General features: G+C 39.9%; 1 protein-coding gene across 2 annotated transcripts in view; it reads left to right on the top strand.

Annotated features, from left to right (window-relative positions):
- LOC133632639 (solute carrier family 12 member 2-like) overlaps positions 1–15,922 on the top strand; it is a 38,163-nt gene that overhangs the window by 5,887 nt on the left and 16,354 nt on the right. For both annotated transcript variants that reach the window (XM_062025183.1, XM_062025182.1), the window contains exons 2-9: positions 6,476–6,598; positions 6,744–6,819; positions 8,605–8,700; positions 8,826–8,965; positions 9,034–9,253; positions 11,229–11,356; positions 11,423–11,507; positions 11,577–11,725. In XM_062025183.1, coding sequence (XP_061881167.1) covers positions 6,494–6,598; positions 6,744–6,819; positions 8,605–8,700; positions 8,826–8,965; positions 9,034–9,253; positions 11,229–11,356; positions 11,423–11,507; positions 11,577–11,725 — 999 coding nt within the window. In that variant the 5' untranslated portion in view covers positions 6,476–6,493. The remainder of the gene's footprint in view (positions 1–6,475; positions 6,599–6,743; positions 6,820–8,604; positions 8,701–8,825; positions 8,966–9,033; positions 9,254–11,228; positions 11,357–11,422; positions 11,508–11,576; positions 11,726–15,922) is intronic.

The raw sequence follows: 15,922 nt of genomic DNA, 5'->3' as shown, positions 1-15,922 counted from the left end.
GTATTGGACATCATTAGTTAGTGTCCACTGTATTTGACGTCATTGACTAGTGTCCACTGTACTCAACGTCATTAGTTAGTGTCCACTGTATTGGACGTCATTAGTTAGTGTCCACTGTATTGGACATCATTATTTATTGTCCACTGTATTGGACATCATTAGTTAGTGTCCACTGTACTGGACGTCATTAGTTAGTGTCTACTATACCGGACATCATTAGTTAGTGTCCGCTGTTCTGGACTTCATTAGTTAGTGTCCACTGTATTGGACGTCATTAGTTAGTGTCCACTTAAATGGTCGTCATTAGTTAGTGTCCACTGTACTGGACGTAATTAGTTAGTGTCCACTGTGTTGGACGTTATTAGTTAGTGTCCACTGTATTGGGCATCATTAGTTAGTGTCCACTGTATTAGACATCATTAGTTAATGTCCACTGTACTGGATGTCATTAGTTAGTGTCCACTGTATTGGACTTTATTAGTTAATGTCCACTGTACTGGACATCATTAGTTAGTGACCGCTGCACTGGATGTTATTAATTAGTGTCTACTGTAATGGACGTCATTAGTTAGTATCCACTGTATTGGACATCATAAGTTAGTGTCCACTGTATTGGACGTCATTAGTTAGTGTCCACTGTATTGGTCGTCATTAGTTGTGTCCACTGTACTGGACGTTGATTGATTGAGACTTTTATTAGTAAGTTGCACAGTGAAGTACATATTCCGTACAATTGACCACTAAATGGTAAAACCCGAATAAGTTTTTCAACTTGTTTAAGTCGGGGTCCACTTAAATTGATTCATGATACAGATATATACTATCATATATACTATCATCATAATACAGTCATCACACAAGATAATCACATTGAATTATTTACATTATTTACCTGGGGATAGGTTGATTGGCAACACTAAATTGGCCGTAGTGTGTGAATGTTGTCTGTCTATCTGTGTTGGCTCTGTGATGAGGTGGCGACTTGTCCAGGGTGTACCCCGCCTTCTGCCCGATTGTAGCTGAGATAGGCTCCAGCACCCCCCGCAACCCCGAAGGGAATAAGCGGTAGAAAATGGATGGATGGACAATCAGGGGTGTGGAGGGGGGGGGTAGGATATGGACAGCAAGTAGTGAACATAGAGAGAGAAAGAGAGAGAGAGAGAGAGAGAGAGAGAGAGAGAGAGAGAGAGAGAGAGAGAGAGAGAGAGAGAGAGAGAGAGAGTTCAGAAGGCATGACAAAAAGTATCTGCATTTGATTGTTTACATTTGATTATTAGCAATCCGGGGAGGGTGTTAGTTTAGGGTTGTAGCTGCCTGGAGGTGAACTTTTATTGCGGTTTTGAAGGAGGATAGAGATGCCCTTTCTTTTACACCTGTTGGGAGCACATTCCACATTGATGTGGCATAGAAAGAGAGTCATTAGTTGTGTCCACTATACTGGACGTCATTAGTTAGTGTCCACTGTATTGGAAATCATTAGTTAGTGTCCACTGTATTGGACGTCATTAGTTAGTGTCCACTGTATTGGACATCATTAGTTAGTGTCCACTGTATTGCACATCATTTGTTAATTTCCACTGTACTGAACTGTATTAAATGTAATTAGTTAGTGTGTACTGTAGTGGACGTCATTAGTTAGTGTCCACTGTATTGGACGTAATAAGCTAGTGTCCACTGTACTCAACGTCATTAGTTAATGTCCACTGTATTGGACGTCGGTAGTTAGTGTCCACTATCCTGGACGTCATTAGTTAGTGTCCACTGTATTGGAAATCATTAGTTAGTGTCCACTGTATTGGACATCATTAGTTAGTGTCCACTGTATTGGACATCATTAGTTAGTGTCCACTGTATTGGACATCATTAGTTATTGTCCACTGTATTGCACATCATTTGTTAATTTCCACTGTACTGAACTGTATTAAATGTAATTAGTTAGTGTGTACTGTAGTGGACGTCATTAGTTAGTGTCCACTGTATTGGACGTCACAAGCTAGTGTCCACTGTACTCAACGTCATTAGTTAATGTCCACTGTATTGGACGTCGGTAGTTAGTGTCCACTATACTGGACATCATTAGTTAGTGTCCACTGTATTGGAAATCATTAGTTAGTGTCCACTGTATTGGACATCATTAGTTAGTGTCCACTGTATTGGACATCATTATTTAGTGTCCACTGTATTGGACATCATTAGTTATTGTCCACTGTATTGCACATCATTTGTTAATTTCCCACTGTACTGAACTGTATTAAATGTAATTAGTTAGTGTGTACTGCAGTGGACGTCATTAGTTAGTGTCCACTGTATTGGACGTCATAAGCTAGTGTCCACTGCACTCAACATCATTAGTTAATGTCCACTGTATTGGACGTCGGTAGTTAGTGTCCACTGTATTGGATGTCATTAGTTAGTGTCCACTGTATTGGACATAATTAGTTAGTGTCCACAGTATTGGACCTCATTAGTTAATGTCCACTGTATTGGACATAATTAGTTAGTATCCACTGTATTGGACATCATAAGGTTAATGTCCACTGTACTGAACGTCATTAGTTAGTGTCCCTTGTATTGGACTTTATTAGTTAATGTCCACTGTACTGGACATCATTAGTTAGTGTCTACTGTATTGGACATCATTAGTTAATGTCCACTGTACTGGACGTCATTAGTTAGTGTCCCCTGTATTGGACTTTATTAGTTAATGTCCACTGTGCTGGATGTCATTAGTTAGTGGCCGCTGTATTAAATGTAATTAGTGTTTGTTGCACTGGATGTCATTATTCAGTGTCTATTGTAGTGGACGTCATTAGTTAGGACCCACTGTATTAAAGGTAATTAGTTAGTGTCTACTGTAGTGGACGCCATTAGTTAGTGGCCGTCATTAGTTAGTGGCCGCTGTATTAAATGTAATTAGTGTTTGTTGCACGGGATGTCATTATTCAGTGTCTACTGTAGTGGATGTCATTAGTTAGTTTCCACTGTACTGGACGTCATTAGTTAGTGTCCACTGTATTGGACATCATTAATTAGTGTCCACTGTATTGGACATCATTAGTTAGTGTCCACTGTATTGGACGTCATTAGTTAGTGTCCACTGTATTGGACGTCATTAGTTAGTGTCCACTGTAATGGACATCATTAGTTAGTTTCCACTGTATTGGACATCATTAGTTACTGTCCACTGTATTGCACATCATTAGTTAATATCAACTGTATTGGACATCATTAGTTAATATCAACTGTATTGGACATCATTAGTTAGTGTCCACTGTATTGCACATCATTAGTTAATTTCCACTGTACTGAACTGTATTAAATGTAATTAGTTAGTGTGTACTGTAGTGGACGTCATTAGTTTGTGTCCACTGTATTGGACGTCATAAGCTAGTGTCCACTGTACTCAACGTCATTATTTAGTGTCTGCTGTATTGGACGTCGGTAGTTAGTGTCCACTGTATTGGACATCATTAGTTAGTGTCCACTGTATTGGACAACATTAGTTAATGGCCACTGTACTGGACATCATTAGTTAGTGTCCCCTGTATTGGACTTTATTAGTTAATGTCCACTGTACTGGATGTCATTAGTTAGTGGCCGCTGTATTAAATGTAATTAGTGTTTGTTGCACTGGATGTCATTATTCAGTGTCTATTGTAGTGGACGTCATTAGTTAGGACCCACTGTATTAAAGGTAATTAGTTAGTGTCTACTGTAGTGGACGTCATTAGTTAGTGGCTGCTGTATTAAATGTAATTAGTGTTTGTTGCACAGGATGTATTATTCAGTGTCTACTGTAGTGGACGTCATTAGTTAGTGTCCACTGTACTAGACATCATTCCTTAGTGTCCACTGTATTGGACATCATTAGTTAGTGTCCACTGTATTGGACATTATTAGTTAATGTCCACTGTACTGGATGTCATTAGTTAGTGACCCCTGTATTGGACTTTATTAGTTAATGTCCACTAACTGTCATTAGTTAGTGGCCGCTGTATCAAATGTAATTAGTGTTTGTTGCACTGGATGTCATTATTCAGTGTCTATTGTAGTGGACGTCATAAGTTAGTATCCACTGTATTAAAGGTAATTAGTTAGTGTCTACTGTAGTGGACGTCATTAGTTAGTGGCCGCTGTGTTAAATGTAATTAGTGTTTGTTGCACGGGATGTCATTATTCAGTGTCTACTGTAGTGGACGTCATTAGTTAGTGCCCACTCTATTGGACGTCATTAGTTAGTGTCCACTGTATTGGACATCATTAGTTAGTGTCCACTGTATTAGACATCATTAGTTAATTTCCACTGTACTGAACTGTATTAAATGTAATTAGTTAGTGTCTACTGTAGTGGACGTCATTAGTTAGTGTCTGCTGTTTTGGACGTCATTAGTTAGTGTCTACTGTAGTGGGCGTAATTAGTTAGTGTCTGCTGTTTTGGACGTCATTAGTTAGTGTCCACTGTATTGGACGTCATTAGTTAGTGTCCACTTAAATGGTCGTCATTAGTTAGTGTCCACTGTATTGGACGTCATTAGTTAGTGTCTGCTGTTTTGGACGTCATTAGTTAGTGTCCACTGTATTGGACGTCATTAGTTAGTGTCCACTGTATTGGACATCATTAGTTAGTGTCCACTGTATTGGACGTCATTAGTTAGTGTCCACTGTATTGGACATCATTAGTTAATTTCCACTGTACTGAACTGTATTAAATGTAATTAGTTAGTGTCTACTGTAGTGAACGTCATTAGTTAGTGTCTGCTGTTTTGGACGTCATTAGTTAGTGTCCACTGTATTGGACGTCATTAGTTAGTGTCCACTTAAATGGTCATCATTAGTTAGTGTCCACTGTATTGGACGTCATTAGTTAGTGTCTGCTGTTTTGGACGTCATTAGTTAGTGTCCACTGTATTGGACATCATTAGTTAGTGTCCACTGTATTGGACGTCATTAGTTAGTGTCCACTGTATTGGGCATCATTAGTTAATTTCCACTGTACTGAACTGTATTAAATGTAATTAGTTAGTGTCTACTGTAGTGGATGTCATTAGTTAGTGTCTGCTGTATTGGACTTTATTAGTTAATGTCCACTTCACTGGACGTCATTAGTTAGTGGCCTCTGCACTGGATCTCCGTAATTAGTGTCTACTGTAGTGGATGTCATTAGTTAGTGTCCCCTGTATTGGACTTTATTAGTTAATGTCCACTGTACTGGATGTCATTAGTTAGTGGCCGCTGTATCAAATGTAATTAGTGTTTGTTGCACTGGATGTCATTATTCAGTGTCTATTGTAGTGGACGTCATAAGTTAGTATCCACTGTATTAAAGGTAATTAGTTAGTGTCTACTGTAGTGGACGTCATTAGTTAGTGGCCGTTGTGTTAAATGTAATTAGTGTTTGTTGCACGGGATGTCATTATTCAGTGTCTACTGTAGTGGACGTCATTAGTTAGTGCCCACTCTATTGGACGTCATTAGTTAGTGTCCACTGTATTGGACATCATTAGTTAGTGTCCACTGTATTGGACATCATTAGTTAATTTCCACTGTACTGAACTGTATTAAATGTAATTAGTTAGTGTCTACTGTAGTGGACGTCATTAGTTAGTGTCTGCTGTTTTGGACGTCATTAGTTAGTGTCCACTGTATTGGACGTCATTAGTTAGTGTCCACTTAAATGGTCATCATTAGTTAGTGTCCACTGTATTGGACGTCATTAGTTAGTGTCCACTGTATTGGACGTCATTAGTGAAGTGAAGTGAAGTGAATTATATTTATATAGCGCTTTTCTCTAGTGACTCAAAGCGCTTTACATAGTGAAACCCAATATCTAAGTTACATTTAAACCAGTGTGGGTGGCACTGGGAGCAGGTGGGTAAAGTGTCTTGCCCAAGGACACAACGGCAGTGACTAGGATGGCGGATGTCCACTTCACTGGACGTCATTAGTTAGTGGCCTCTGCACTGGATCTCCGTAATTAGTGTCTACTGTAGTGGACGTCATTAGTTAGTATCCACTGTATAAAATGTAATTAGTGTTTGTTGCACTGGATGTCATTAATCAGTGTCTACTGTAGTGGACGTCATTAGTTAATGTCCACTGTATTGGACGTCATTAGTTAGTGTACCTAATGAAGTGTCCAGTGAGGTCAGTCAGACAACATTCCCGTCCCTCCCACCTTTACGTGTGGGATCAATGACATCACTGAAGGCATGACCCGTGCACACACACACACACACAAACACATCACACGCGCACATAACATGCACACACACACAAGCACATCACACGCACACACACAAAGCTTTGTGTCAACACAACCCCGCACCCCCACTCCAGTCGAGCCTCCTGGTCATGTGACTGTCTCACTGCACAATGATGTCTCACAATTAGCCTCTAACACTAACAAAGCTCTAATGAAACGTTAGCTTCGTAAAAATGCAGGAAAGTGAGGTGTGTGTGTCTCACCTTCCGTCAGGACCCCTTCGACGACGGGATGGCCAACGGCGAGGAGTCCTCGGCGGCGGAGGAGGCGGCGGCGAGGGCGGCGAAGGAGGCCAAGGGAGGAATGATCAAGTTTGGTTGGGTGAAAGGCGTCCTGGTGGGTGTCAACAGTTAGCACGTTAACACGTGTTAGCAGGCCAGGCGGTAGAGGCTGATGTCAAACCCCACACTTCCTGTTGGTGGAATGAACTGATGAATGTTTACCTTTTCGTGATTGGCTGAGCAGATGTTGTGGGTTGCAGGTGAGATGCATGCTCAACATCTGGGGTGTGATGCTCTTCATCAGAATGTCCTGGATCGTTGGGCAGGCCGGCATCGGTATGAGCTATGAGCATGAATGAATGAATGAATACACATGAATATGAGAATGAATGAGCACGGACATACGAGCATGAATGAATGAATAGATAGGACTAAATAATGAAGCATGAATGAAAGAATGAATAAACACACATTAATATATGAATGAATGAATGAACGACAAAAATTTATAAATACACATGAATGAATGAACACACATGAATATGTGAATGAATGAGCATGGACATATGAGCATTAATGAATGGATACGACTAAATAATTAAGCATGAATTAATTAAGTAATAAACACACATGAATATATGAATGAATGAATGAATGACTAAACAAATTTATAAATACACATAAATAAATGAATACACATGAATATGTGAATGAATGAGCATGGACATAAGAGCATTAATGAATGAATAGATAGGACTAAATAATTAAGCATGAATGAAATAATGAATAAACACACATGAATATATGAATGAATGAACGAGTAAACATAAATTGATAAATACACATGAATGAACAAATACACATGAATATGTGAATGAATGAGCGTGGACATATGAGCTAAATGAATGAATAGATAGGGCTAAATAATCAAGCATGAATGAAATAATGAATAAACACACATGAATAAATGAATGAATAAACATGACAATGTGAATGAATGAGCATGGACATATGAGCATTAATGAATGAATCGATAGGACGAAATAATTAAGCATGAATGAAAGAATGAATGAACACACATGAATGAATGAATGAATGAATGAATGAATGAATGCATGAATGAATGCATGAACATAAATTGATAAATACACATGAATGAATGAACGAATGGAAATAGGTATTTTAATGAATGAATGCATGAATTAATGAATGAGTTAATTAATTGCACATGGATATATGAATGGACATGAATGAATTCATTAATAGACATTATAATATATGAACGGATAACAATAAATCAACAAGTAAAATAGATGGAAATGAATGAATATGCATGATAAATGAATGGACATGAATAAATCAACATGAATGAATGAAGGAATGGAGCATGAATTAATAAACACATATGAATACATGAATGGTCATTATTGAATTAACATGAATGAATGAGTACACATTAATTAATGAATGAATGAATGAACAATGAATACACATAAATAAAATAATGTATCAACATGAATGAATACACATGAATAAATGAATGGACATGAATGAAATGAAGGAAAGGAGCATCAATGACTAAACACACATGAATACATGAATGGTCATTATTGAATTAACATGAATGAATTAATGAGTACACATTAATAAATGAATGAATGAATGAACAATAAATACACATTAATGAAATAATGTATCAACATGAATGAATGAAGGACATAGCACGAATAACTAAACACACATGAATACATGAATGGTCATTATTGAATTAAAATAAATGAACGAATGAATTACTGAATAGATATTAATGAATGGATGAATGAATGAACAATAAATACACATTAATGAAATAATTAATGAATGAATATTCATGAATAAATGGAATTCCATTAAATAATTAACGTGAATGACTGAATGAAAGAGCATTAATGAAAATAGATGTATAAAGAAATTGAATACTTGAATGAAGATGAAATAATAAACAAATACACCTCCAATAAATTACTGTGTGTGTGTGTGTGTGTGTGTGTGTGTGTGTGTGTGTGTGTGTGTGTGTGTGTGTGTGTGTGTGTGTGTGTGTGTGTGTGTGTGTGTGTGTGTGTGCGTGCGTGTGTGTGTCAGGACTGACCATCGCCATCATCCTGACGGCCTCGCTGGTCACCACCATCACGGGTCTGTCCACCTCCGCCATCGCCACCAACGGCTTCGTACGAGGAGGTGAGAAAACGCCCGTTGAGGCTTTTATTTTGAAAACCACAAAGAGGAAAAGCTAATGATGTCATCCAGTGGTCGTCGGTGGAGTTGTTCCCCCTCAGAAGACCAAACTATTCCCAAACTTGCAGGAGGCGCGTACTACCTGATCTCCAGGAGCTTGGGCCCAGAGTTCGGAGGATCCATCGGCCTCATCTTCGCCTTCGCCAACGCGGTGGCGGTGGCCATGTACGTGGTGGGCTTCGCCGAGACGGTGGTGGAGATGCTCAACGTGAGATACGCTCCATCTGAGGTGGTGGGCTCCCGTGGACGTCCTCCCCTGACCCGCCTTGCTTGCAGGACGTGGACGCCCTGATGACGGACGAGCTGAACGACATCCGCATCGTAGGAACGCTGACCGTCATCCTGCTGCTGGGAATCTCTGTGGCCGGCATGGAGTGGGAGGCCAAGGCTCAGATGGTGCTGCTGGTCATCCTGCTGGGGGCCATCGTCAACTACTTCATTGGAAGCTTCATGACCACAGAAGACAAGAAATCCAAAGGATTCTTTGGATATCAAAGTCAGTCCATAAACATCTTCATGTCTATCATGTCCATAAACATCTTCATCTTCATGTCTATCATGTCCACAAACATCTCCACGTTCTTGTCTATCATGTCCATAAACATCTTCATGTCTATCATGTCCACAAACATCTTCATGTCTATCATGTCCATAAACATCTTCATGTTTATCATGTCCACAAACATCTCCACGTTCTTGTCCATCATGTCCATAAACATCTTCATGTCTATCATGTCCATAAACATCTTCATCTTCATGTCTATCATGTCCATAAACATCTTCATCTTCATGTCTATCATGTCCATAAACATCTTCATCTTCATGTCCATCATGTCCATAAACATCTTCATGTCTATCATGTCCACAAACATCTTCATCTTCATGTCTATCATGTCCACAAACATCTCCACGTTCTTGTCCATCATGTCCATAAACATCTTCATGTCTATCATGTCCATAAACATCTTCATCTTCATGTCTATCATGTCCATAAACATCTTCATCTTCATGTCCATCATGTCCATAAACATCTTCATGTCCATCATGTCCATAAACATCTTCATGTCTATCATGTCCACAAACATCTCCACGTTCTTGTCCATCATGTCCATAAACATCTTCATGTCTATCATGTCCATAAACATCTTCATGTCTATCATGTCCACAAACATCTTCATCTTCATGTCTATCATGTCCACAAACATCTTCATCTTCATGTCTATCATGTCCACAAACATTTTCACGTTCTTGTCCATCATGTCCATAAACATCTTCATGTCTATCATGTCCACAAACATCTTCATCTGCATGTCCATCATGTCCATAAACATCTTCATGTCTATCATGTCCATAAACATCTTCATGTATATCATGTCCACAAACATCTTCATCTTCATGTCTATCATGTCCACAAACATCTCCACGTTCTTGTCCATCATGTCCATAAACATCTTCATGTCTATCATGTCCATAAACATTTTCATGTCTATCATGTCCACAAACATCTTCATCTTCATGTCTATCATGTCCACAAACATCTTCATCTTCATGTCTATCATGTCCACAAACATCTCCACGTTCTTGTCCATCATGTCCACAAACATCTTCATCTTCATGTCTATCATGTCCACAAACATCTTCATCTTCATGTCTATCATGTCCACAAACATCTTCATCTTCATGTCCATCATGTCCATAAACATCTTCATGTCTATCATGTCCACAAACATCTCCACGTTCTTGTCCATCATGTCCACAAACATCTTCATCTTCATGTCTATCATGTCCACAAACATCTTCATCTTCATGTCCATCATGTCCATAAACATCTTCATGTCTATCATGTCCACAAACATCTCCACGTTCTTGTCCATCATGTCCACAAACATCTCCACGTTCTTGTCCATCATGTCCATAAACATCTTCATGTCTATCATGTCCATAAACATTTTCATGTCTATCATGTCCACAAACATCTTCATCTTCATGTCTATCATGTCCACAAACATCTTCATCTTCATGTCTATCATGTCCACAAACATCTCCACGTTCTTGTCCATCATGTCCACAAACATCTTCATCTTCATGTCTATCATGTCCACAAACATCTTCATCTTCATGTCTATCATGTCCACAAACATCTTCATCTTCATGTCTATCATGTCCACAAACATCTTCATGTCTATCATGTCCATAAACATCTTCATCTTCATGTCCATCATGTCCATAAACATCTTCATGTCTATCATGTCCACAAACATCTTCATCTTCATGTCTATCATGTCCACAAACATCTTCATCTTCATGTCTATCATGTCCACAAACATCTCCACGTTCTTGTCCATCATGTCCACAAACATCTCCACGTTCTTGTCCATCATGTCCTCACAGCTAGAGATGATCCTGCCTGTTGAGGTGTTTTTATTGGTCACATGTTTTTTCAAACCAGTCCTGGACTGTCGTCTTCACAGCGGCCATCTTTGTGGAAAACCTGGGTCCGGACTTCCGAGAAGACGAGACCTTCTTCTCCGTGTTCGCCATCTTCTTCCCAGCAGCCACCGGCATCCTGGCGGGAGCCAACATCTCAGGAGACCTGACCGTGGGTTTGAACCTTCCTTTGAGTCGCAGTGCAGACCGTCACACTTAATGCTTGTCCATCTTGAAGGACCCTCAGTCGGCCATCCCTAAAGGAACGCTGCTCGCCATCCTCATCACGGGGATCACCTACGTGGGTGTGGCCATCTCTGCAGGTTCGCCACACGTGACGTCATCACACTTACTGGCATGCAGCTTACGCCCGCCTTCTCCCGCCCTCTCAGGGTCCTGCATCATCAGAGACGCCACGGGCGACCTCAACGACACGCTGAGCGACACGGTCAACTGCACGGACGCCGCCTGCACGCTGGGGTATGACTTCTCCATCTGCAAGGAGGGAGGATGTCAGTACGGCCTGATGAACGACTTCCAGGTACAACATGGCGGCCTTTTCTTCTTGTAGTTCTACCACTAACTACTTCTACCCTTCTTGGGACAATATGAGGACCTGTGTGTGTGTGTGTGTGTGTTCTTGTATTTCTACCCTTCTTGAGACAATATGAGGACCTGTGTGTGTGTGTGTTCTTGTATTTCTATCTTCTTGAGACAATATGAGGACCTGTGTGTGTGTGTTCTTGTATTTCTATCTTCTTGAGACAATATGAGGACCTGTGTGTGTGTGTTCTTGTATTTCTACCCTTCTTGAGACAATATGAGGACCTGTGTGTGTGTGTGTTCTTGTATTTCTACCCTTCTTGGGACAATATGAGGACCTGTGTGTGTGTGTTCTTGTATTTCTATCTTCTTGAGACAATATGAGGACATGTGTGTGTGTGTGTTCTTGTATTTCTATCTTCTTGAGACAATATGAGGACCTGTGTGTGTGTGTGTGTTCTTGTAGTTCTATCTTCTTGAGACAATATGAGGACCTGTGTGTGTGTGTGTGTTCTTGTATTTCTATCTTCTTGAGACAATATGAGGACCTGTGTGTGTGTGTTCTTGTATTTCTACCCTTCTTGAGACAATATGAGGACCTGTGTGTGTGTGTGTGTTCTTGTATTTCTACCCTTCTTGAGACAATATGAGGACCTGTGTGTGTGTGTGTTCTTGTATTTCTATCTTCTTGAGACAATATGAGGACATGTGTGTGTTTGTGTGTTCTTGTATTTCTATCTTCTTGAGACAATATGAGGACCTGTGTGTGTGTGTGTGTTCTTGTAGTTCTATCTTCTTGAGACAATATGAGGACCTGTGTGTGTGTGTGTGTTCTTGTATTTCTATCTTCTTGAGACAATATGAGGACCTGTGTGTGTGTGTGTGTGTTCTTGTATTTCTATCTTCTTGAAACAATATGAGGACCTGTGTGTGTGTGTTCTTGTATTTCTACCCTTCTTGAGACAATATGAGGACCTGTGTGTGTGTGTGTTCTTGTATTTCTACCCTTCTTGGGACAATATGAGGACCTGTGTGTGTGTGTTCTTGTATTTCTATCTTCTTGAGACAATATGAGGACATGTGTGTGTGTGTGTTCTTGTATTTCTATCTTCTTGAGACAATATGAGGACCTGTGTGTGTGTGTGTGTTCTTGTAGTTCTATCTTCTTGAGACAATATGAGGACCTGTGTGTGTGTGTGTGTTCTTGTATTTCTATCTTCTTGAGACAATATGAGGACCTGTGTGTGTGTGTTCTTGTATTTCTACCCTTCTTGAGACAATATGAGGACCTGTGTGTGTGTGTGTGTGTTCTTGTATTTCTACCCTTCTTGAGACAATATGAGGACCTGTGTGTGTGTGTGTTCTTGTATTTCTATCTTCTTGAGACAATATGAGGACATGTGTGTGTTTGTGTGTTCTTGTATTTCTATCTTCTTGAGACAATATGAGGACCTGTGTGTGTGTGTGTGTTCTTGTAGTTCTATCTTCTTGAGACAATATGAGGACCTGTGTGTGTGTGTGTGTTCTTGTATTTCTATCTTCTTGAGACAATATGAGGACCTGTGTGTGTGTGTGTGTGTTCTTGTATTTCTATCTTCTTGAAACAATATGAGGACCTGTGTGTGTGTGTGTTCTTGTATTTCTACCCTTCTTGAGACAATATGAGGACATGTGTGTGTGTGTTCTTGTATTTCTACCCTTCTTGAGACAATATGAGGACCTGTGTGTGTGTTCTTGTATTTCTATCTTCTTGAGACAATATGAGGACCTGTGTGTGTGTGTGTGTTCTTGTATTTCTATCTTCTTGAGACAATATAAGGACCTGTGTGTGTGTGTGTTCTTGTATTTCTACCCTTCTTGAGACAATATGAGGACATGTGTGTGTTCTTGTATTTCTACCCTTCTTGAGACAATATGAGGACCTGTGTGTGTGTGTTCTTGTATTTCTATGTTCTTGTGACAATATGAGGACCTGTGTGTGTGTGTGTTCTTGTATTTCTACCCTTCTTGAGACAATATGAGGACCTGTGTGTGTGTGTGTTCTTGTATTTCTACCCTTCTTGAGACAATATGAGGACCTGTGTGTGTGTGTGTGTTCTTGTATTTCTACCCTTCTTGAGACAATATGAGGACCTGTGTGTGTGTGTGTGTTCTTGTATTTCTACCTTTCTTGAGACAATATGAGGACCTGTGTGTGTGTGTGTGTGTGTTCTTGTATTTCTACCTTTCTTGAGAGAATATGAGGACCTGTGTGTGTGTGTGTGTGTTTGTGTATTTCTACCCTTCTTGAGACAATATGAGGACCTGTGTGTGTGTGTGTTCTTGTATTTCTACCCTTCTTGAGACAATATGAGGACCTGTGTGTGTGTGTTCTTGTATTTCTACCCTTCTTGGGACAATATGAGGACCTGTGTGTGTGTGTTCTTGTATTTATACCCTTCTTGGGACAATATGAGGACCTGTGTGTGTGTGTTCTTGTATTTCTACCCTTCTTGAGACAATATGAGGACCTGTGTGTGTGTGTGTTCTTGTATTTCTACCCTTCTTGAGACAATATGAGGACCTGTGTGTGTGTGTGTGTTCTTGTATTTCTACCCTTCTTGAGACAATATGAGGACCTGTGTGTGTGTGTGTTCTTGTATTTCTACCCTTCTTGAGACAATATGAGGACCTGTGTGTGTGTGTTCTTGTATTTCTACCCTTCTTGGGACAATATGAGGACCTGTGTGTGTGTGTTCTTGTATTTATACCCTTCTTGGGACAATATGAGGACCTGTGTGTGTGTGTTCTTGTATTTCTACCCTTCTTGAGACAATATGAGGACCTGTGTGTGTGTGTGTTCTTGTATTTCTACCCTTCTTGAGACAATATGAGGACCTGTGTGTGTGTGTGTGTTCTTGTATTTCTACCCTTCTTGAGACAATATGAGGACCTGTGTGTGTGTGTGTGTTGTTGTATTTCTACCTTTCTTGAGACAATATGAGGACCTGTGTGTGTGTGTGTGTTCTTGTATTTCTACCTTTCTTGAGACAATATGAGGACCTGTGTGTGTGTGTGTGTGTGTGTTGTTGTATTTCTACCTTTCTTGAGACAATATGAGGACCTGTGTGTGTGTGTGTGTTCTTGTATTTCTACCTTTCTTGAGACAATATGAGGACCTGTGTGTGTGTTCTTGTATTTCTACCTTTCTTGAGAGAATATGAGGACCTGTGTGTGTGTGTGTGTGTTTGTGTATTTCTACCCTTCTTGAGACAATATGAGGACCTGTGTGTGTGTGTGTTCTTGTATTTCTACCCTTCTTGAGACAATATGAGGACCTGTGTGTGTGTGTGTGTTCTTGTATTTCTATCTTCTTGAGACAATATGAGGACCTGTGTGTGTGTGTGTTCTTGTATTTCTACCCTTCTTGAGACAATATGAGGACATGTGTGTGTGTGTTCTTGTATTTCTACCCTTCTTGAGACAATATGAGGACCTGCGTGTGTGTGTTCTTGTATTTCTATCTTCTTGAGACAATATGAGGACCTGTGTGTGTGTGTGTGTTCTTGTATTTCTATCTTCTTGAGACAATCTGAGGACCTGTGTGTGTGTGTGTTCTTGTATTTCTACCCTTCTTGAGACAATATGAGGACATGTGTGTGTGTTCTTGTATTTCTACCCTTCTTGAGACAATATGAGGACCTGTGTGTGTGTGTTCTTGTATTTCTATGTTCTTGAGACAATATGAGGACCTGTGTGTGTGTGTGTTCTTGTATTTCTATCTTCTTGAGACAATATGAGGACATGTGTGTGTGTGTTCTTGTATTTCTATCTTCTTGAGACAATATGAGGACCTGTGTGTGTGTGTTCTTGTATTTCTACCCTTCTTGAGACAATATGAGGACCTGTGTGTGTGTGTGTGTGTTCTTGTATTTCTACCCTTCTTGGGACAATATGAGGACCTGTGTGTGTGTGTGTTCTTGTATTTCTACCCTTCTTGAGACAATATGAGGACCTGTGTGTGTGTGTTCTTGTATTTCTATCTTCTTGAGACAATATGAGGACCTGTGTGTGTGTGTGTGTTCTTGTATTTCTATCTTCTTGAGACAATATGAGGACCTGTGTGTGTGTGTGTTCTTGTATTTCTACCCTTCTTGAGACAATATGAGGACATGTGTGTGTGTTCTTGTATTTCTACCCTTCTTGAGACAATATG

Source organism: Entelurus aequoreus, linkage group LG17, assembly GCF_033978785.1.
Source record: "Entelurus aequoreus isolate RoL-2023_Sb linkage group LG17, RoL_Eaeq_v1.1, whole genome shotgun sequence".
NCBI classification, from domain to species: Eukaryota; Metazoa; Chordata; class Actinopteri; order Syngnathiformes; family Syngnathidae; genus Entelurus; species Entelurus aequoreus.
This window is presented reverse-complemented; position numbering and strand designations above follow the sequence as displayed.